This window comes from Saccopteryx bilineata, chromosome 2, assembly GCF_036850765.1.
Source record: "Saccopteryx bilineata isolate mSacBil1 chromosome 2, mSacBil1_pri_phased_curated, whole genome shotgun sequence".
Lineage (NCBI taxonomy): Eukaryota > Metazoa > Chordata > Mammalia > Chiroptera > Emballonuridae > Saccopteryx > Saccopteryx bilineata.
Window position 1 is genome coordinate 347,490,816 of NC_089491.1, and position 22,944 is coordinate 347,513,759.

The 22,944-nt window shown below is 47.3% G+C and overlaps 2 protein-coding genes across 3 annotated transcripts in view; one reads left to right on the forward strand and one right to left on the reverse strand.

Moving 5' to 3' along the window:
- The window catches only part of LOC136326527 (probable ATP-dependent RNA helicase DDX52), a 198,599-nt gene that overhangs the window by 6,980 nt on the left and 168,675 nt on the right, over positions 1–22,944 (reverse strand). For both annotated transcript variants that reach the window (XM_066262617.1, XM_066262618.1), the window contains exons 2-6: positions 5,674–5,817; positions 4,932–5,043; positions 3,635–3,713; positions 2,992–3,189; positions 1,268–1,358 (exon numbers count right to left, since the gene is read on the reverse strand). In XM_066262617.1, the coding sequence (XP_066118714.1) occupies positions 1,268–1,358; positions 2,992–3,189; positions 3,635–3,713; positions 4,932–5,043; positions 5,674–5,817 (624 nt within the window). The remainder of the gene's footprint in view (positions 1–1,267; positions 1,359–2,991; positions 3,190–3,634; positions 3,714–4,931; positions 5,044–5,673; positions 5,818–22,944) is intronic.
- Positions 17,380–22,922, forward strand: LOC136324648 (somatotropin-like). The gene is given in 6 exon segments (XM_066257814.1): positions 17,380–17,461; positions 21,576–21,623; positions 21,626–21,723; positions 21,937–22,053; positions 22,284–22,434; positions 22,711–22,922. Coding segments are annotated over 6 exon segments (708 nt in total).

The window sequence follows — 22,944 nt, forward strand, 5'->3', positions numbered from 1 at the left end:
AAATTAATACGTAGCATTTATGTGCCAACCACTAATATAAGTACATTTGTATTAACTCATTAATACTAAAACAGCTCCAAGAGGTGGCTAGTATTATTCCCATTTTACAGATGAAGAAACCATAGAACAGAGGTGAATTTGCCTAAAGCTAGAATTCCCATCCAGGTAGCCAGCTCCAGAGCCCATTCTCTTAACCACTTCCCTTGTCACCAGCAGGTAATTGCAACCGCCTCTCCTTTTCATCCTCCAGCTCCTGTTAGTGCTCCACCACTAAAACTGGCACCTTCATTTATTTCCTCCTCCGTCTAACCAGCCTAATTCAATAGACTGCTAATTGGTTTCTTTACTTTCAGTCTCTTTCCATGACAACCCATTTTATACACCACTGTTCAGTTTTCCTTAAAAAATTATGTGACCACATTCTCCAACAATGTTCAGTGAATTCTCTTAACTTGACCCCACATTTCCTGTGCAAACTGATTGTCTTTAATTCCCACCACAGACTCTCTCCTTAGGCAGGTGACTTCTTCATTAGTCTCCAAACATACTCATTTTGTCCCTCCCCATCTGAGACTTACTACAACTGCTCCCTGCCACCAGTACTGTCCCCCTTCACCTTTTAATCCCACAAATCCTTCAAGGCCCTGATTAATAGCATTGCCTCCTCAAGGCTTTCGCCAACCGATTCAACTCACCCTGATGGTCCCATTATAACTATATGAATATTTAAGAAAAACACTCCATAGCCTTTTATGACTCTTTACCACAAACTATGTTACACAAGTGTATTTATTTTACCCCCTAAAAAACACTAAATTCTAGTGGCAGGGCTTAGGATTTATATTTCTTTTGCAACGCCGCCACCCCAACCCTTCAGTACTTAACCTTTTAACTATGGCTTCTACTCAGTTTTTACTGAAGGGTACAAAGAGAAAACCAGTCATTGTCCTCATTCTACAATGCCCCAGTTCCATAAGAAACCAGCGGAGGAATGGGGGGAGATGCGGGGAGCAGATAGCACATGCAGATGTCGAAAAAAGCTTTCATGGCATCAGGTCAGTCATTTCCGAGCCCACCCTGAGCTGAGAATAGAGAGCTTACTGGTCTAACAGTTGAGCCGCTCCACCTCGGGACACAAGGTGGCCCCAATGTACAGAACAGTTTACCACGGGATTATTAAAGGTGATGTGGAAAGGTGCTCAGCCTCCCACCAGTAATGGAAGCTTAGTGAACTTTATCAAAATTCAAGACTGTTTCCCAAATATACCTTTTTAATAAGTTCTCTCATGGCTAGAAGTTTTCCAGTCTCAGATCCAACAAAGAGAAGCTCTTGTTCTACAGTCTCTACTGCAGAATTCCTGAGAAGAAAACATACCCATCTGGTTTGCAAGAGGAAATTTTATGCTCCCCCACCCCCCAAAAAAGTCTAAATAAATGAAAAAAATATATACATAACTCCAAAGAATGAACTTTTCCATTGTCAACATGGCCACTTAACTATATATACCTGACCTAAAGACAAAGTTATTTGTAAAATCTCTTACTCTAGTTACAAAAATATTATCAAGAAAGTTTGAAAAATATAGAAGAGTGTAAACAACAAACTGCCCACAATTCTACTGTTTTAGAATAACGTTTGACATTTTGTCAAATAAATCTTCAAGTCTAACTATTTACTTAGCAAACTATTTCTAAAAATAAAATTATTTGATAAAATAGACCATAGACCATTTTTAAGGTTGTTACTACATATTGCTAAACTTTTTTTGTGTATGTGACAGAGAGGGAGAGAGAGAGGGACAGATAGAGACAGACAGGAAGGGAGAGAGATGAGAAGCATCAATTCTTCGTTGTGCCACCTTAGTTGCTCACTGACTACTTTCTCATGTGCCGAGGAGGGTGGGGGGCTACAGCAGAGCAAGTGACCCCTTGCTCAAGCTAGCAACCTTGGGTTCAAGCTCGTGAGCCTTGCTCACATCAGATGAGCCCACACTCAAATCGGCAACCTTAGGGTTTTGAACTTGGGTCCTCTGCATCCCAGTCCCAAACTCTATTCACTGTGCCACTGCCTGGTCAGGCTTGCTACACTTTTTTATTAATTTTTTTCTTAACTGTAGCAGGGTTCATTTATAGTCAAATATTGGGGCTGTGTGTTTATTAACTAATGCTATATAAGCTGCTGCAGTACATTACACTGTATCATTACTATATTTTCCATTTTGTTGTCTGCTTCTGTATTTATGGTGAGTTTGTTCTATTTTAATTTTATACACAGTAATTAAGTTTAAATTAGATAGAGTTTGTTTTTGTTTTTAAATGAGAAGAGCGGAAACAGATAGAGACACACTCCCGCATGTGCCCTGACTGAGTTCCACCTGGCAGGCCCCCAGTGAGCAATGCTCTGCCCGTGTAGGGTGGTTACTTGGCAACTCAGCTAGTTTTTTTAACTTTTAGTTATATATATATTTTAGATAGGAGAGAGAGAGAGAGAGAGAGAGAGAGAGAGAGAGAGAGAGAGAAGGGAGGGAGGAGCAGGAAGCATCAACTCCTATATGTGCCTTGACCAGGCAAGGCCAGGGTTTTGAACCAGCAACCGCAGAGTTCCAGTTCGATGCTTTATCCACCGCACCACCACAAGTCTGGGCATAACCCAGCTATTTTTAGTGCCTGAGGCAGAGGCTCCTTGGAGACATCCTTGGCGCCCATGGCCAACTCGCTCAAACCAATCAAGCCATGGCTGTGGGAGGAGGAGAGGGAGAGAAAAAAGGAGAGAGAAAGAGAGACAGAGAAGAGGATGAGGAGGAGGGGAAGGAGTGGAGAAGCGCAGATGGTCGCTTCTCCTTTGTGCCCTGGCAGGAACTGAACCTGGGACAGCCACACGCCTGACTGAAGCTCTACTACTGAGCCAACTGACGAGGGCCTAGGGTATTCTTTACTCTCCCATTTGGCTTCACTTTTACTTAACATGGTATTGTAAGCACTGACAATTACCTTGTTCCAATGGACACAGTAATGACACTGTCCAGGTTGAGTTTGCACCACTGCTCAACATCATATGCAAAAGTTGCACTGAACATTGCTCTTCTGACCTTGTGGGATGTGCAAGCCAGGAAAATGGAAGCCAGCTGGTCTCTGAACCCAGTTTTGCCATCTTCAAATAGTTTATCCGAGGAAATAACAAAACAACTTCTGGGGTAACTAAACTGGAAGATTGAAGACATTTCACTAAACTGGGGACACAGGAAGAAGTCAAGCCGTAATGCTGCTTCTAGACCCACATCCACACTTCAAAAGGTACAAGAAAAATAAGCAGGGAAATGGTAAAAATAAGATAACAAAATAATATACTTGTAACAGCCTCAAAGTTATGAGGTTCCATTAGCAACAACAAAGCTTCACATAAACCTTATAAACTCCATCAGCATTGCTGAAAGTTAGGGGAATTATATGCTGCTTTTCAGAATCTGTAGCTTTCTTCTAGACCAAATAGTTATTTTTCTATGAATTTAATGAAAACCATTATTCTCGGCATCAACACTTACTGAAACATGGCAGACAGCAAGCTCCAAAAGGCAGCAATACAAGCAATTAAGGATGAAAAACGGAAAACACACATAAAACATTAAAATGTCACCTGTACCTTGTTAACTCTATTCCTGGAGGATCTTGCTTTAATAAATAGATTAGTCGATTGGGAGTGGTCACAAGAATATCTATAGCAAAAACAAGTGGTACAAGTTTCAAAGACAAGTTTATCCCTCTTGAACTAGAGAATTAAGCCTTTTGTATTTCAGTTAAATTACCCTGAAGTAGGAAAAGGAGGGAGTGGTTATACTCACTAAACCAACTACACAAATGTTCTTCCCTGTCAGTAAGTTAACAAACATATTTTTTTTTATCCATCACAATACAAACTAGAATATCCCTTCTCGATTTTTATATTTGACTATCTTCTCAACTTCTAAGAGCCAAGAACACTGTAATCAACAGTTTGACTTTCCAACTTTTTATTCCAAGGGAAATTCTTTTTTAAAGAAATTCTATTCAGAAGTTCAAAAGAAAAGACAGGGAAAATCAGATTCTTTGGTAGGGATGTAAGCTAGTCTTGCCTGCAGAGTACTTCCATGGCATTTAGTATAAAGGTTTCTCAACCTCAGCACATTGACGTTTTGATCCAGAAAACTCTTTTGTTGAATGGGCTTTTTTCCTTTTTTTAAATTTTAGTGAGAAGAGAGGAAGCAGAGACAGACTCTCACATGCACCTCAACCGGGATCCACCCACCAAGCTCACTATGGGGCAATACTCTGCCCATCTGGGGCCCTTGCTCCGTTGCAATCGGAGCCTTTTTAGTGCCTGAAGGAGAATCCATGGAGCCATGCTCAGGTCCTATGGCCACGTGCTCCAATCAAGCAACGGCTGCAGGAGGAGAGAAGACAGAGAGAAAGAAAGAGAGAGAAGTGGGAGAGGAAGGGTGGAAAAGCAGATGGGCACTTTTCCTGTGTGCCCTGACCGGGAATTGAACCTGGGACATCTACATGCCAGCAGACGCTCTACCACTGAACCAACAACCAAGGCCAGTAGAGGCTGTCTTGTGCATTGTACAATAGGATATTTAATAGCATCCCTGGCTTCTGTCCACTCTAGATCAGTAGCACCCTTCCCCAGTTGTGACAATTTAAAATGTCTCCAGGTATTGCCAAATGTCCCTGGAGTGTAAGGTGGGAATGGACGGCAGAACTGCCTTTGATTGAGAACCACTAGTATTTATTTATATAACCACTGGGTGGGAAAGGGGAGATCTCTTCTAGCATATCTAAAATCAAACTAATTCTATGCATAACTACACTTTACGAACGCTTAGGTGTCAATTAGGGTATTTGTAATTTCTAAATCTCCTTCATGCTCTACATCTCAAGCATGAATCCCTTACCAAATTTCTTAGATGACTTTGGTCCAAATTTCTTGGCTGCAACGGCTGCTTTGTGGATCATGTGTATCCTGAATCCTGTTCCCTCAGATATTTTTACTAACTCCCGGTGAATCTAAAACAGAAAATGATAAAAAAACATTACCTGCTAAATTACTTGATGTATCTCTTTTATGTTAATGAAATAAATCCTTTAACACTCCATAAATACCTGAAATTAAACCTGTAATAATGTGTCAATTAACCTGGAATCTCAGCAGTTTTGAACTTCAGTGACTAGTAAGATTCAGTAGTTTCTTCAGGTCTAATAAGAGTTCCAAGACATAAAACCCAAACTCTTTCAACCTGTTATATATTGTATTGTTTACAGAATACAGTCCTGTTATAAAGGTATTTCATACTTGGCATGTATTTTACATTAAGCACATTGGAGGGTGGGGCAGATGATTGTAAAGTTTTACTTTCTCAAAAACTTAAGTGAGTTTTTCATTTCTCTGGGTGAGAAAAATATTTTTTGGAGCACCTAGCTAATATGGCATCCTTTCAAATTCAAGGAACTTGAAGCATTTGCCAAAATACAAATGTTAAAATCATGTTTTAGAAAAGATTTGCCCATATGCAATAAAATACATACCTAAAGTGTGCTCTGTACAGAATACTTGACCATGACAAAAACACAGCCTTACTCTTTTGAGAATTTTTATTGTCCTCAAATAAGAAAGATAACTGACGCTACAGGTCATACCTGGCTGGCAAGTTCTCGTGTTGGTGATATAATCAGGGCTCTGAAGCCTTTATTGGTGGGTTGTTTCAGTTGCATTAAAATGGGAATGCTAAAAGCCAATGTCTTTCCAGACCCAGTAGGAGCAGAAGCCAGAAGTTCTCGACCCTAAAAACAGAGTATATTAAATACAAGGAAAACTACACAAATTTTTCAGAGCCTGGTCAAATACTACCAACCAAACAAAGAACAAATAAAACATATGTGCTAAATCCAATCATTAATGTTATCACTCTGCTTACTTCTCCCATATCCACTTTTCTAATATTATACTCCCCTGCCACTACCACCCCAACGGAGTTTCTCAGTACTGTCTGTGGATTCATTTCAACAGGGGAAAGAATGTAACTAAAATCTAAAAATAGTTCACAATCTAAATTATTTCTTTTCTTTTTTTTTTTAATTTCTCTGAAGCTGGAAACCGGGAGAGACAGTCAGACAGACTCCCACATGCGTCCGACCAGGATCCACCGGGCACGCCCACAAGGGGCGATGTTCTGCCCACCAGGGGGTGATGCTCTGCCCCTCCAGGGGGTCGCTTTGCCACGACCAGAGCCACTCTAGCGCCTGGGGCAGAGACCAAGGAGCCATCCCCAGTGCCCGGCCATCTTTGCTCCAATGGAGCCTCGGCTGCGGGAGGGGAAGAGAGATAGAGGAAGGAGGGGGGAGGGTGGAGAAGCAAATGGGCACTTCTCCTATGTGCCATGGCTGGGAATCGAACCCGGGTCCCCCGCACGCCAGGCCGACACTCTACCGCTGAGCCAACCGGCCAGGGCCAAAAGTAAGCATTTTGATCTTCATGCAAACATGGAGTTAATCTCAGGACAGCTAAGCACAATTGCACAGATGAATTCATTGTGTGAAATGGTCATTGAGCATAGAGAATGTTAGTGCCAGTTCAGAGTCCAAGCTCGGCAGGGGTCATACCTGAATCTGCTGAGCTGAGCACATGGAAACCTCAGTGTGCATTCAGGCTTGACCATTTTTCTTAATTTTTTTCAGAGTTGCACACTGAGGTGGCTTCAGAAAATGAAAATTGACTGTCCCTAGTGGCGTTTGAAGGCAGGCAAAGTTTGATACATGTCCAACTAAGAATATGAGTATATATCTTTGGGGCGTATTTGCATCTATCAAAGTTGCTCTTAAGATAATGGTATATAGTTTTTATAATCCTTTGTCCTTCAGATCAGCTTCTGTTCATACAGAGAGGATACAAGCAGTAGACTGGGCATGTCGGCAGCTGAATTCCAGCTCCCATTCCATCTTGAATTCTTTGGGAGTCCTGGGTTACTTCCTTCCTTGACTCTGGGCCTCCACCTGGTAAACTGAGGCGTTTGGACCACATGGTCCAGGTCTCTAGTTCTGAGGCTGCAACTCAGTGGAGTTTGGAAACACCCCTGCCCTTCCAGGATTTTATTGTAAGCAAATGGGAAACATTTTTACAGTGAAAATGCATATGATCCTACAGTCTGTTCAGCCTACGTACCAGACCCACACACTTAAGGCCATAGTTGGAAAGAACTCAAGTCTGTTTTAAAGAGCTGTCCCTATTCCAACCAAGAGAACTATTTAAGCTCATCAAGTATCATTGGCCAAGGTGAATGTGTGAAATTCAGCACTACATGGAGGAATCTCTCCCTGTTTATAACCACAAAGTACTTGCACTGAAAGAGCCGTTAGCAAACATGTAGGCCCAGAGAGGTCAAGCAACTTGCCCAAGATCACACAGGCAGCAGAAAGGAATTTTAGGATCAAAATGTAGGTCTCCTCACTCCCAGCTTGGTCAGGACTACTGCATGTGCCCTTCAGAGTTAGCAAAGTTCACTTTTTGAAGTTGTCTTTCCATATTTACCTACACCCTACACAGCTTATAAAACACCCACTTGACCTATAGTTAGAGATGGTGGCCAGGCTTTTGTCAGGCCCTCGAAAAAACAAAGCACACCGGCATCTTGAGCACCTACAATGCCCTTAGCACTGTCCTAGGCCCTCCAGTAAAAGAATGCTCAAAATATGCATTGAGTGCTTACCATATCCATGCATTTGGAGGCGCTCCCCTTGCATTAACTGATTTAATCCTGTTAAACACCATTAGTTTATCTTCTGTCTTACAGGGGAGAAAACTGAGGATTTAAAGAGGTTAAAAAAACTTGCCCTGCCTGGTCTGCCTGACACCAGCTGCCTTACATCCTCTGCAGCTCTCTCCCATGCCACACTATCCAAAGGCTCCCGCTTCATTCCTATCAAGAACCCTGTGCGGCCCCAAGTACTGCCTCCTTCATACTGGGGACGCTGCCCTTCCTTTTAGTTCACAGGAAATGCTGCGTTGGAGCTCTTCCCCTGGGTGATCACATCTGACTGCAAGTTCACTGGACTTCCTGCCTTGTCAGTAAAAGAAAGAGGCAATGGGGTCTGTGATGGAAAAGAATGTGGCCTTTGGAATGAAATGGATCCAGGTTTGGGTCCTGACATCCACGTTCAGTAACTTGAGTGAGCCACTGAGTGAATGTCTGAGAGCCTCAATGTTCTCACCAGTGAAATGGGGGCGCACGTGCAGGTGGGGAGGACTGGAGTACGGCACAGTGCCTGGCATATAGTAGGAGTGTTTCCACTTGGTTAACAACCTGTCCCTTACTGATTCTAGAGGAAACTCTAATATCTAGGTCTCCTCCTCTTCAGCAAAACTGCTGGGAAAGAATAGGTGGTTAGTGCTCTCAATGGTAAGACACTGATTACCTGGGATGTTCCCCCATGCTGCTACCTTTGACCACTTCCTTTGCCTTCACATTGATGCTGCTAAAGTATGCCTGATTCACCCACCAATGGGGTTTCTCCTTCCTCTGATGGGAATTCTCTCCCTTTTGGCTACCCATTCCCCAGCCTCTTAAAATATTGTCTTAATCTTCATTGTGCCTAGTCATTGAGGTCCTTGATTTACCTCTTTCTAAACTCATTAGATGCTATGTGCCTTGCCTATCTATGCTGTTCCTTGCATACCCTGTCTGCACCCTGAGAATGCCAGCAGTGACCATATGTGCTTGCTCACCATTCTTATCCCCTATGGCCTGAGCACTGTACCTGGCATAGAGTTGGTGCTCAATAATTGTGTGATAAATGGGTCAATGAATGAACGAATAAACAAATGATTAACCAGTGGCTTGAATGGCCTGAGAGGAGACTGAGTCATCCTACAAACATTTGCCGAGGATCTATTATTATCTGTGGGACAAGAGACACAAGATAACTCTGTTAGGCTCCTTGGGAGTCAATGTAGAATATATGCAGCTTCACTGTTACATGTATTAAATACATCCTCTCATTTAATCCTCAAAAAACTATATACATGCAAGTGGCAGCCTCACTTTACTGATAAGACTAACTTGCCTTGTTTCCCAGCTTAGCGAGCAGTCTAACACAATGTCAACTCCTTACACTGAAAGAGCATTTAGAATAGGGGTTCAGTGCAGGGGCTCTGATGTTTAGAGCCCAATTCCCCTCTTACAAGCCAAGTAATGCTGACAATTAATGAGACACTCCAGAACCTAGTAATGTTATTTCTAAAAGAGTGATATTTCATACCTAAAGGGTAATGTGAGAATAAAAGAGACAATTTATGTAAAATTCCATGAGCCAAGCAAACAGAAAGTCCTTGGGAACAACCGTAGTATCAATGCCAAAGTAGTAATAATTATACAAATAGTGGAGGTATTAATAGTACAACTAGCTGCTGAGGAAATATTATATTAGTAGTAGCAATGGTAGTTAACAGCAACAGAAGTAATAGTGGTAGTAGCTTTAGTAACAGCAGAGGGAGGAATGGTGGTAGTAGTAAAAACTGCAGCAGAAAGAGGAGCAATGGTGGTAGTATGGAAGCAGCAGCAGCAGAAGGAGGAGGAGGAATGGTGGTAGTAGAGGAAGCAGCAGCAGGAGGAGGAGGAGGAGGAGTAATGGTGGTAGTAGTGGAAGCAGCAGCAGGAGGAGGAGGAATGGTGGTAGTAGTGGAAGCAGCAGCAGGAGGAGGAGGAGGAATGGTGGTAGTAGTGGAAGCAGCAGCAGGAGGAGGAGGAGGAATGGTGGTAGTAGTGGAAGCAGCAGCAGCAGGAGGAGGAGGAATGGTGGTAGTAGTGGAAGCAGCAGCAGGAGGAGGAGGAGGAGGGGGAGTAATGGTGGTAGTAGTGGAAGCAGCAGCAGGAGGAGGAGTAATGGTCGTAGTAGTGGAAGCAGCAGCAGGAGGAGGAGGAGGAATGGTGGTAGTAGAGGAAGCAGCAGCAGGAGGAGGAGGAGGAGGAGTAATGGTGGTAGTAGTGGAAGCAGCAGCAGGAGGAGGAGGAATGGTGGTAGTAGTGGAAGCAGCAGCAGGAGGAGGAGGAGGAATGGTGGTAGTAGTGGAAGCAGCAGCAGGAGGAGGAGGAGGAATGGTGGTAGTAGTGGAAGCAGCAGCAGCAGGAGGAGGAGGAATGGTGGTAGTAGTGGAAGCAGCAGCAGCAGGAGGAGGAGGAGGAGTAATGGTGGTAGTAGTGGAAGCAGCAGCAGAAGGAGGAGGAGTAATGGTGGTAGTAGTGGAAGCAGCAGCAGGAGGAGGAGGAGGGGGGGAGTAATGGTGGTAGTAGTGGAAGCAGCAGCAGCAGGAGGAGGAGGAGGAGTAATGGTGGTAGTAGTGGAAGCAGCAGCAGGAGGAGGAGGAGGAGGGGGAGTAATGGTGGTAGTAGTGGAAGCAGCAGCAGCAGGAGGAGGAGGAGGAGTAATGGTGGTAGTAGTGGAAGCAGCAGCAGGAGGAGGAGGAGGAGGAGGAGGAGGAATGGTGGTAGTAGTGGAAGCAGCAGCAGCAGGAGGAGGAGGAGGAGTAATGGTGGTAGTAGTGGAAGCAGCAGCAGAAGGAGGAGGAGTAATGGTGGTAGTAGTGGAAGCAGCAGCAGGAGGAGGAGGAGGGGGGGAGTAATGGTGGTAGTAGTGGAAGCAGCAGCAGGAGGAGGAGGAGGAGGAGTAGTGGAAGCAGCAGCAGGAGGAGGAGGAGGAGGAGTAATGGTGGTAGTAGTGGAAGCAGCAGGAGGAGGAGGAGGAATGGTGGTAGTAGAGGAAGCAGGAGGAGGAGGAGGGGGAGTAATGGTGGTAGTAGTGGAAGCAGCAGCAGCAGCAGGAGGAGGAGGAGTAATGGTGGTAATAGTGGAAGCAGCAGCAGCAGGAGGAGGAGGAGGAATGCTGGTAGTAGTGGAAGCAGCAGGAGGAGGAGGAGGAGGAGGAGGAGGAATGGTGGTAGTAGTGGAAGCAGCAGCAGGAGGAGGAGGAGGAGGGGGGAGTAATGGTGGTAGTAGTGGAAGCAGGAGGAGGAGGAGGAGGAGGAGGAGGAGGAGGAAAAATCAAATGAATAAAAGACATGCCTCTGTCAACAAGAACTGTTCATGATTGTACCATCATGATGGCAAATGAAATTGAGGCAACACAAGTGAAGGACATAAATGCAGCACCATTCTTTTCTCTCGCTTTGGATGAGTCAACAGACATAAGCCATTTATCTCAGTTCAGCGTGATTGCAAGGTATGCTGTCGGTGACACACTATGTGAGGAGTCTTGCTGTTTTGCCTATGAAAGAGACAACAAGAGGGGAGGATTTATTCAAGTCTTTCACTGAGTTCCCTAAAGAAAAAAATCTGCTGATGCATAAACTTATTTTGGTGTGTACTGATGGTGCTCCGTGCATGGTGGGGAAAAACAGAGGATTCCTAGCGCTTCTTCGTGAACATGAAAAGAGACCCATCCTAAGTTTTCACTGCATCCTATATCAGGAGGCGCTTTGTGCTCAGATGTGTGGCAAGCAGCTTGGTGAGTTGATGTCACTGGTCATTTGGGTGGTCAACTTTATTGTTGCCTGAGCTTTAAATGATCACCAGTTTAAAACACTGCTGGATAAAGTTGGGAATAATTATCCTGGTCTGCTTCTGCACAGCAATGTGCACTGGTTGTCAAGAGGGAAGGTGCTCACCCGTTTTGCGGCTTGTCTGAGTGAAAACTGGACTTTTTTTGAAATGAAAAACATCGAGCATCCTGAGTTAGCTAACACGGAGTAGCTCCTGAAGTTCTACTATCTCGTGAACATGACTAAACATCTGAACCAGCTCAATGTGAAAATGCAAGGCGTTGGAAATACAGTCTTATCCCTTCAACAAGCAGTGTTTGCATTTGAAAACAAGCTAGAACTCTTCATCGCTGACATTGAAACAGGTTTACTACACTTTGAAAAACTGGGAGGGTTTAAAGATGCATGCACAGCAAGTGACCCTGCTCAACATCTTGATCTCCAGCAGCCAGCGGGCTTCATATCTAATCTCCTGCAGTCATTCAAAGTGTGCTTTGGAGAATTTCGTGAGCTCACTCGTCTTTTTAAATTCATCACCCATCCACACGAGTGTGCAGTGGACAGCGCCGACCTGAGTTACATCCCCGGTGTCTCCGTCAGAGATTTTGAGCTATAAGCTGCTGACCTGAAGGCTCAGACATGTGGGTGAATAAGTTCAAGTCACTGAATGAAGATTTGGAAAGACTTGCATGACAGCAAGCAGAGTTGGCGAGCAAACACAAGTGGGGAGAAATGAAAAAACTTCAACCCGCGGACCAGGTTACTGTCAAAACTTGGAACACGCTTCCCGTCACATACCACACACTGCAGCATGTGTGTATTGCTGTACTGACAATGTTTGGCTCTATTTTTGCATGTGGGCAGTCTTTCTCACATCTAAAGAATGTTGAGACCAACCTACGATCATGTTTAACGGATGAAAGTCTCAATGCCTGCTTGAAGCTTAAACTCACCACATATCAACCAGACTACAAAGCCATCAGCAAAACCATGCAGCACCAGAAGTCGCATTAATGGTAAGAAGTACTTTATTCATCATTGGTTAGCAACAGAATAACAATGTTATTAAAAAGAATTCAGAGACTTATTGTACTTTAAAAGTGTTGGTCTTACATAAAATGCACACATTTACTTATATTTAGTGTTAAACATATTGTATGGCTCTCACAGAATTACATTTTAAAATATGTGGCATTCATGGCTCTTTCAGCCAAAAAGGTTACTGACCCCTGAACTAGAAGCTGCCCGACTGACCTGTGGTGGCATAGTGGATAAAGCATCAACCTGGAAACACTGAGGTTGCCAGTTCAAAACCCTGGCTTGCCTGGTCAAGGCACATATGGGAGTTGATGCTTCCTGCTCCTCCCCTTTCTCTCTGTCTCTCTCTCTCCCCCTAAAATGAATGAATAAATAAATAAAAATTAAAAAAAAAGAAGCTGCCCAAGGGCAGGGGTTCTCGGGTTCCCCTGCCTCTACCACACACCCTCCCATCCCAATGGCTGCCCCCACCCAAGCCTGGAAATTTGTTTTTTGTTTTTTTGAAACAGAATCATATAAGAGAGACTCCTAAAGAGGAAGGCTTTGTGGTGGTCAACTTTGCGGGGGGAGGGGGCTTAGTCAGAAGACCCTTCATTTTCCAAACATCACATCAGAATCCCTTTAGGATTATAAGGTCACCACAAAATGGTCCCTAGGGCCCTACAGATTAGGGCTCCAACCCACCAGCTGCTGGAATGACTGGAAGTAGCTCACAGCTCAAGTGCAGTAAACATCAGTGTCCTAAGCCAGGCCGTGCTCTACCTCCTGTTGACCTTGGGAAGACCCCAAAACACTTCTTTGCCATTCATGCTCTGGATGCAGATGGGAGAAATCCCTGCCCTCAGGGAACTGGAGAGCCAAGGCCAACACGTGGGGACGTGTGAGAGCAGTACCAGTTTTTACCAGCTTCCCCGGAATTCTGAGTGGGGCAGGTGCTGAAGGCACCCAGACTTGGGGTTCAGGGATGCTCACTTGAAGCCAGACTGGGCCAAGCCAGAGCGGCTGCTGCCTCCCTGGTCTCTGGGCTGCCACAGGGAACTGGCTTGTTTTGGCATCTGGCTTCACTAAGTTGGAGCTCTTCCTCTATGGCTGCTTTGCACACAGCACTAATTCTGTCCTCTTACCTCCACCAGCGACTTTGGGTAGCCTGGCTGGGGGTGCGGGGCAGTCTGCACTTCCCCCAGCAGGGTGTCCCCCTGCTGGGGGCTGCCGTGAGTTAAGGGAGGCCTTGACTTTACGGAAAGACAACTTACTACCTCTGAGTAACTGAGTTTGCCTAATGCTTTGAAGTGTTGTTGGCAGAGAATCATTTGAACAGCAAAGCTTGTCTTCTCCACCAGACACCCCCAAAGGACATTTGCCTTCATGGTTATGACATAAAGGCCATCTCTGGTCTGTTTTTCTGTTTCAGGGTGTTGTCATGTCTGACTTAGGCAGTAGAAACGAAGTGGGTTATGCTAGTGAGGATGATGAATGCTTTAGGCCTCAGTTGCTTTACCTGCAAATGGGAATCATAAAACCTGCCTGAGGAAAGGGAGTTGAACCAGATGCTGTGTGTGGTTTTTAATTATTGTACAGTAAAATGGACTTTGTGGGGGGTTTTTTGGTGAGTTTGATGAATTCTAGTTAGCACATATCCAGGTTTGTATAACCGCCATCACAAAAAGATACAGAATGTGAACCAAAATCTTTTAATGGACCCCCCAAATAGTTATATATTGTATATCTCTTAATGCCAATAACATTTTATTGAGCATCTCCACGTTCATTTACATGATCTTGCTGAAGCCCCAGCATACCCTGGAAGGCGTACTTTCTTGGCAAAGGTTTCCCATCGCTCACAAGTCCCAAAGCCCCGAAGGCCCCACTCCTTCCTAAAAGGTCAGATGTTGGCACCACTGGCAACCTCTGGGAGTCCATTGGGCCACTGCTTGGCCCTTCCCCTCCCCAGATGCAGCTCTGAGGCCCCTTGGTGGGCACATGCCCCACTGCCCACTGCGGAATCCAGCCCGGTCCCTGGGGCCCTGGTGGAAGCACAGGCTGCTTCCTCCTCTGTTCTAGCTTGACTTCTTGCCCTCTTGCTGCAGGTGCTGCTAGGACTCAGGCGCTCTGACCAAGGGTTTGGGTGTTTTCCAGCAGATTGGAGGTGAAAGAAAAACAAAACAAATGCCAATAGTTGCCCTGTCTGAGTAACAGTGGCAGGTGGTGTTTGTCCCTTAGCAGGTGTCTAGTCTGGCTGGGTCTTTTGTGAAGGGCCTCAAAGGCCGCGTCGGCACACAGGGTTTGGGACTTGCAGATGCTGTCCACATGCTCCGCGCTCGTTAGACGACCTCAGGAGCTGGATGCAGGCCCACATGAGTGAAATTTCTGAACCCGTCTCTGCTGTCCATGCCGCACCTGGTGCTGGTGCCTTAGGGACCTGCTAGTGACTCAGTTGCAAACAGAAACAGAAACAAGCAACCCCCACAAACCTTCCACTTGGAACCCCTCAGCTGCCGTTGTCAACCCAAAAGCTTTCACTTAGGTGACTCCACACAGAACAAAACTTAACAAGTATTAAATTCCAAATTCAGAGTAGTTTGTTAAAACACATTTAAATGAATCCCAATGCAATCTTCAAAGTAAAAAAAAAGAAAAAAAGAAAGAAAGAGGGGGAGATATTTTTCTCTGGGACCTAACACCACGTTCTCACATTGCACAAGTGGGAGGGCTGGATACCTCGCAAGGTCCCTTGCAGGGCTCACAGTGAAAGTTGTGAGTCTATGTAGAACATTTCTGTGTACTTGGGATCAGCGTCTGCCTACTGCTTTGTCTAGTTTTTTCATTTAAATGTTCATATTGCAAGATCCTGTACTTGTCATTATTATTTTTGTGTACTTGTTATTTTAAATCACTCTATTCTGAGGACATTGGGACACAGAGACACATCATAGCCTGCCTTGTCATTTCCGGCCGGGTGGTTATTTGAGTTCTTTCCTTGGCACGGTCCTTCTTACCATTCAATCCACTCAGCAGATACTTGCAGAGTTCCTGGGCCTGGGATTGTGCCAGCTGCCGGTTCCCCCGACTCCCACCTCTGTATCTTAGCTATTTCCTTCACGACAGTTTTCACAATGTGAAATGTCTGTATACCTTTTAAGATTATGTATTTATTTGTTGTTGTCTTTCTTCCTGTAGACTGGTAGCGCCAGCAGAAAAAGGATCATGTCTTTTGTCCCTCTAGGTATGCCCATTAGCCTGGGGTGATGTCTGGCATATGGAAGGAGCAGCAGCCACTTGGTGAATTAGTTAGTACATGAATGAATGAATGAATGAATGAATGGCACGAATCCAGCCTCAAAGAGCTTACAGTCTCATAAGGGGAGTAAGATGTCCACATGCACCCTGGGTGGATAGTTCAGTTGGTTAGAACGTTGTCCTGAAGCACAGATCTTGCCAGTTTGATCCCTTGTCAGGGCGCATATAGGAACACATCGATATTTCTGTTTGTCTCTCTCTTTCCCTCTCTCCTTCTCAAATCAATCAATCAATCAATCAAATCTGTAAAAAAAGATGTCCACACATAACCACAGAATGAGGTAAAAGGAGGCTGAAGTTATTTTCAGCTGAGGTCACAGATCAGGAAAGCACTCCAGACTTCCCACAGATGCCGGACACATTTTGGTTCTTATTACTTCCTTTTTAATCCACCTGTCTCCCTAGGGAATAATCCACCAAGAGGAAATTACTTAGTAGGTCCAGTTATATAGATTGCTGTGCACTTCTAGACTGATTGTTCAGAGAGCCTCAATCAGTTGTAAACAACACCCTCTAAGACCTGTCCCCCATGCTTAAATCCTCCAGCTAACCCAAGGGTCCGATGAGATAAAGGAAGCGAAAACACGATGCACACTGAAACGTGCAATACAGATGTGAAGGCTGATGTGGGTTGGTTCATTAAATCAGCTGCCTCGCGTTGTTTTTCTGCCACTTGTCTTGGTGCTTGGGCTGCAGTTCATTGCATTCAACTGCCCCCACCTTCCTTGAACATCTAAGCGGACACTTGGCGCTGCCCTGCTAGTTTTGCACTCAGGAAAGTTCTGTCCATGCCCAGTAGTCCCACTATCTTTCCTATACGAAGCTTCCAAAGATCTGGGTACAGTGGGAACACCAGACTCTGGGCGTTCATCACTCAGGAGCTGGGAGACTCTAGGCAAACTGCTGTACCTCTTTGAGCCTCAGTGTCCTCTGTTAAATGGGCCTCCTCTGCTACCACCCAGGACAGTGCCTGGCACATGGCAGGCACTCAGAAATGTTGATCTCCTTCCCCAGCACTCCTGGAGAAGCCCATGGGAATCCCCACATAATATTCTCTAAAGACTTTGACTCATGCCCTGAGTGATCAGCGTCGTGTTCAGACCCATGCTGGAGGCAGAAAGGTGGTCAGGTTGTCTCAGGGGTAATCCCAGACTTTGACCTCAAGGGAGGCAGGGTAGAGTGAGTGGTAGAAAGTGTAGACGTCAAATGACCAAGAAGGGAGCGGAAAGAGCTGCCACCAGTCCCTCTGTGGCTGTTCCTAAGATCATGATGAGTGTGACTCTAAATAATGAGATGGCCCTGAATCCCACAGGGACCTGGAAGGGCTCCTAAAGCCTGAAAGAGGCCACTTTTAGATCAAGAGCAGGTCTGAGAGCTCTCACAATAGGTGCAGAGAACCTCAGAGATGGTCAAAGCCAGAAACATGAAAGGCTTCCCAAAAGCCTTTCCACTGGAATTCATGGATTCCAAGTTAATGAGGGATGTATCCCAAGCCTTTCGAGGCTGAGCTCAGGGATGCTAGTCACAGCTTCTCCCCACTGGCCACCATTGCAGAGGCCACTGGTGAGCAGTCTCTGAACCTGGAGAAGCCAGGGGCCTGCCCCAGGTGGTGCCCAAAGAAAGGATGTGTGACTTCCTGCATTGGAAGGAAAATCCAGTCTAATTCAAAGCTTATCTTCTCCTAGCATTGAGTCATGTCTGTGGTCTCCATCACTAAAGGCCCTGAAAAGGTTCAGAGCAGACGAGAGCATCACCAACATCCACCCACACCCTTCAGTTCTTCCCTCTTTGGGTCCAATAGTTGCTGCCATGGTAACCTGTGTGTGTGTGTGTGTGTGTGTGTGTGTGTGTGTGACAGAGACAGAGAGAGAGACAGATAGGGAGAGAGATGAGAAGCATCAATTCTTTGTTGCGACACCTGTGCCTTGACTGGGGGGCTACAGCAGAGCGAGTGACCCCTTGCTCAAGCCAGCGACCTTGAGCTTAAGTTGGTGAGCTGTGCCAAACCAGATTAGCCTGCACTCAAGCCGGCAACGTCAGGGTTTTGAACCTGGGTCTTCTGCTTCCCAGTCCAATGCTCTATCCACTGTGCCACCACCTGGTCAGGCTCCCATGGTAATATTTTTTTTTCCTTTTTCTTTCTTCTCTGAAGCTGGAAACCGGGAGAGACAGTCAGACAGACTCCCGCATGCGCCCGACCGGGATCCACCCGGCACGCCTACCAGGGGCGACGCTCTGCCCACCAGGGGGCGATGCTCTGCCCCTCCGGGGCATCGCTCTGCCGCGACCAGAGCCACTCTAGTGCCTGGGGCATAGACCAAGGAGCCAACCCCAGCACCCGGGCCATCTTTGCTCCAATGGAGCCTTGGCTGCGGGAGGGGGGAGAGAGAGACAGAGAGGAAGGAGGGGTGGGGGTGGAGAAGCAAATGGGCACTTCTCCTATGTGCCCTGGCCGGGAATCGAACCCAGGTCCCCCGCATGCCAGGCCGACGCTCTACCGCTGAGCCAACCGGCCAGGGCCTCCATGGTAATCTTTACGTAAAGGTATATCCCCATGGGTCCCCAGAGTCCTGTGGACCAGCCTAGTTCTGGGTCAATGCATGTGGGTTTGGGGAGGAGAGGAGACGCTCCCTGCTCTGGCCAGTCCTGCCTGTTCTTGGCAGTAACCTACCTGGTGGAGAGCCGCAGCCACACCTCACCTGTGCCACACTAAGTGGCTCTCGAGCAGTCCCCAACTTGAGCTTTACCCCCTCACACCTAGGGGATTCCTGGAGCTTTCCTCCATGGTCCACAGTTCACATACAAGGCCCCCAGCATTAGCTAGAAGTCTGTCGTGAGGGGTTCCACATCAGTGCCCCTTCCCCCAGTGACAGAAGGCAGAAGTGGCGGAGGAGGCAGAAGGCTGTGAGCAGCTCAGAGACCCTCCTCCACTTCCCACTTGGCTCTCCCTCTTTGGTAGAGTCAGAAGAATGGAAGGAAATTGTTGCCCCCACCGTCCTCAGAGCCTGTAGCTTTGATGACACCCCATCCTGACCCTCCGACAGTCCTGCGTGGAGAACAGCTCCCACGGGCCCCAGTTCCCTCCCTAGCAGATAGCTTATCCAGGGCATGGTTATGGGTAATGGATCAGGAATGATGAGAGAAAAGGGGGCTCTGTCTTCTGGTGCTAACAGGGGAAGTGGCAAGGTGCCAGCACTCACACTGTGGGCCATGAGGGTGTTTTTCAGTGTTGGTCACCAACACCTCTAGAAGGGTTGGTTGGTTGGTTGGTTTGCCCACAAGGTCAAGTGCTTAATGTTCTTAGACTCAAGGGGCAAAAAAGTTAAAACAAAGGGAAATGTGTTTTTTCCTGCTCTTATCCCTGGGGGGGGGGGGGGGGGGGGGTGATGTGAGGCTGGTAATCTCCAGATGCTGAAATAGTCAAGACTCTGGGCACCAGGAGGCTGGAAGGCAGCAGTCCTAGCCTTCCTGGTCCTAGATTTGCCTGCTGTCTGCTCTCCAACAAGCACCCTGTGTCTCTGGGCTGTCCTCACCTGGGATAAAGGGACAACAATCTTTCCTTTAAAAGAAGACAAAATGAGCCCTGGCTCCATAGCTCGGCTGGTTAGAGCATCGTCCCGAATCTCAGAGGTTGCCGGTTAAATCCCAGATCAGGGCGCACACAAGAACAGCTTGATGTTCCTGTCTTTCTCTCTTCCTCTCTCACTAAAATCAATAAATTTTAAAAATAAAATAAAAGAAGACGAAATGAGGCAAAGGGACCCTTGTGATTAGGGGCAGGATCCCTGTGTTCAGAGGGATGTGAAGTTAAAATAACTGAGTGGTTCCCACCCAGCCTGCCTGGGAGAAAGGACTTGGGATGGTGCAACGTGGGAAGAGACTCTGGAGATCTTCTGCCTTGGTGGAAGTAGCTCATGCAAGTCAACCTCTCTGAGAATGCTTCCTTCACAAGATGGTCACGAGGGTCAAATGTGAGAAGGCATAGGCTTGTTCTTTACAACCTGATTGGCTCTACACAAATATTTAAATAAGAAGACACCAGGTGGTGGCGCAGTGGATAGAGCGTCAGACTGGGATGCAGAGGACCCAGGTTCGAGACCCCCGAGGTCGCCAGCTTGAGTGAGGGCTCATCTGGTTTGAGCAAAAATTCCACCAGCTTGAGCCCAAGGTCTCTGGCTCCAGCAAGGGGTTAATCAGTCTGCTATAGCCCCACGGTCAAGGCACATATGAGAAAGCAATCAATGAACAACTAAGGTGTTGCAATGGGCAATGAAAAACTAATGATTGATGCTTCTCATCTCTCCATTCCTGTCTGTGTGTCCCTGTCTATCCCTCTCTCTGACTCACTCTCTGTCTCTGTAAAAAAAAAAAAAAAAAAAAAACAGAATGGGAGGAGACTACAATGAGTGGAGAGAGCACCTTCAGGGTGTTGTACCTTGAGTTCCACAGCTGGGGACAAGATTAAAGCTCTCAAGTTCTCTTCAAACTTAGAGATTCTCTGATAGTGACAGGGCTGCGAGAGGAAGCACCTGTCCATTCCAGAGATTGCTGCTTCCTAGTTAGCATCTCTGTGCAAGTCCAAAGGCACACCCATACCTGAAGTTTCAGTCCTTTGCCTTCCCACCTGAGGGAACCCCAATCAATGCTCAAGGAAAGGAGTGGGCAGTTTGAGGGGCTGGTGCCCTCTTATGGTCAGTATTAGCACTGCATCCGGCTTCCTGAGGCCGGACCAGGTGATGAGATGGTCTGAGGATAGTGATAGAGGCAAAAATAGAACCTGGGGCTAGACGGTGCCCAGAAACCCTGGAATCTGTTGCTGTATTGACTCGCTTTCCCAACACACACATTCTCTGTGATGGGTGGAGGGAACCTGCAGGGAAGAGGAAAGGAATATAGCGAGGAAGGGGTCGACACAGCTCTGAAGGCACAGCCATCCTGACACAGCCTCTTTTGGGGACCAGGTGAGCCCTCCTCACCCTGGTGGACAACTTCAAGTGATATCCTGCCAGCGTACGCCTGGACTCAGACTTCTTCCTTCTGCCACCACCTACCCTTAAAAAGAGGACAGATTGGGTAGTCAGTCTCTCTAGTTGAAACCCTATGTGTACAACCCTCAAAGGGCTGGTGGCAGTAGAGAGAGGAACAAGCCTGGGGGACAGGAGCTCAGGAGGGGAGCGGGAACAGGGTGCGTGGGAGGAGGTTCTACATTATCCATCAGGAGAGGCCCGTCAGTGGGCCTGTACGTAAATACATAGAGAAAATGGGGGGGGGGGCAGAGGGGGAGAGATGGGGCCAGGGTATAAAAGGGGTCCACGAAGTACCAATTCCAGGATCCTAGGACCTAGATTTCCAAAGTGCTTAGAAACCTGTGGACAGCTCACCCAGCTGTGATGGCTGCAGGTAAGCACCCCTCAAATCTCCCTGGGCTTGCTGTGTACCGAGGGCACAATACAGCGGCCCTGCTGATGGATGGAGCACTAACTCTGGGCTTGGGGCACCTGAATGCGGGCATAAACATCCATGCCCAGACGTTTGGCCAAGTTTAAAATGCTCCAGTCCCTAGGGGGTGAGGGAGGAGGAAGGAAGGCCCCTGGGGCATGAGCGGGCTGGCACACAAAAGAGACTTAGGCTTTCTTCTGTCTAGGCCCCCACCCTCGACCTCCATGTCCCTCTTTAGGCCCTTGGACCTCCCTGCTTCTGGCTTTCTCCCTGCTCTGCCTGCCTTGGGCTCCTTCCCCACCATGTCCTTGTTCAACCTATTTGCCAATGCTGTGCTCTGGGCCCAGTGCCTGTACCACCTGGCTACTGACACCTACAAAGACTTTGTAAGCAATCCAGCAAGCTGGTCAGGGGAGGGTGGTAGGAAGGGCTGAATTCACACACACACCCCACCCTGCTTCCAACATAAGGGGAGAAAACTAATGAATTCTTGCCCAAATGAAGATGCTGAAAGGTGAGTGTGAACTGAGGGAGTTCTGAATAAAGCAGTGATGAGACTCGTGCACTGGCTTAGCCCTGGTGAACATTCCTTCTCCCAGGAGCGCTTGTACAACCCAGAGGGACAGAGGTATTCGATCCAGAATACCCAGGCTGCCTTCTGCTTCTCTGAGACCATCCTGGCCCCGACAGGCAAGGAGGAGGCCCGGCAGAAATCTGTGAGTGGGCTCCATGGCCCAGCCAAGGAGCAGAGGTCTCCCTCTTTCTAAGAAGGTTGCCCCTTCTCTCCACACGAGCCTGGGCAGCCATGCCTGCACCCGGTCTCTGGGCTGCCTTCTCCCCCAGGTGGCGGAGGGTGGCAGTGGATGGTGGGATGGCGGGGGAAGGCCTGCAGGGGCCGGCCGGGAGTGGGGTTGCCTGGTGCCCGCCATCCACCCCTTCCCTGCAGGACATGGAGCTGCTCCGCTTCTCACTGCTGCTCATCCAGTCCTGGCTTGGGCCCGTGCAGGACCTCAGCAGGGTCTTCACCAATGGCCTGCTGTTAGGCACCTCAAACCGTGTCTGTGAGAAGCTGAAGGATCTGGAGGAAGGCATCCAAGCCTGATATGGGTGGGGATGGTGTTGGTCCCCAGCCCTGGGGCCATGCCCACCCTTCCCTGGACCTGAGGCCCAGCTGGCTTAGCTGTGGTGTCAGGGATTTACACGGGCTGGGGAAGAGATACTGCCACTCTCTTTGTAACAGCCCAGCCTTGACGCAGGAGAAATCGTACTCCTCATTTCCCCTTTGGACCCTCCATGACTTTCTCTCAAGGGGAGGGAGGGACATGGAGGGGAAGTGGGGGAGCAGCTGGCAAGGACTGAGTCGGTCTCTCCTTCCCTGTTGCAGGAGCTGGAAGATGGCAGCCTCCAGGCTGGGCTGGTCCTCAAGCAAACCTGCGACAAGTCTGACACAAACTTGCCTAGTGATAACACAGTGCTCAGGAACTACAGGCTACTCTCCTGCTTCAAGAAAGACCTGCACAAGATTGAGGCGTACCTACGGTTCACAAAGTGTCGCCGCTTCATGGAAAGTAGCTGTGCCTTCTAGCTGCTAGGTATCTCTGTGACCT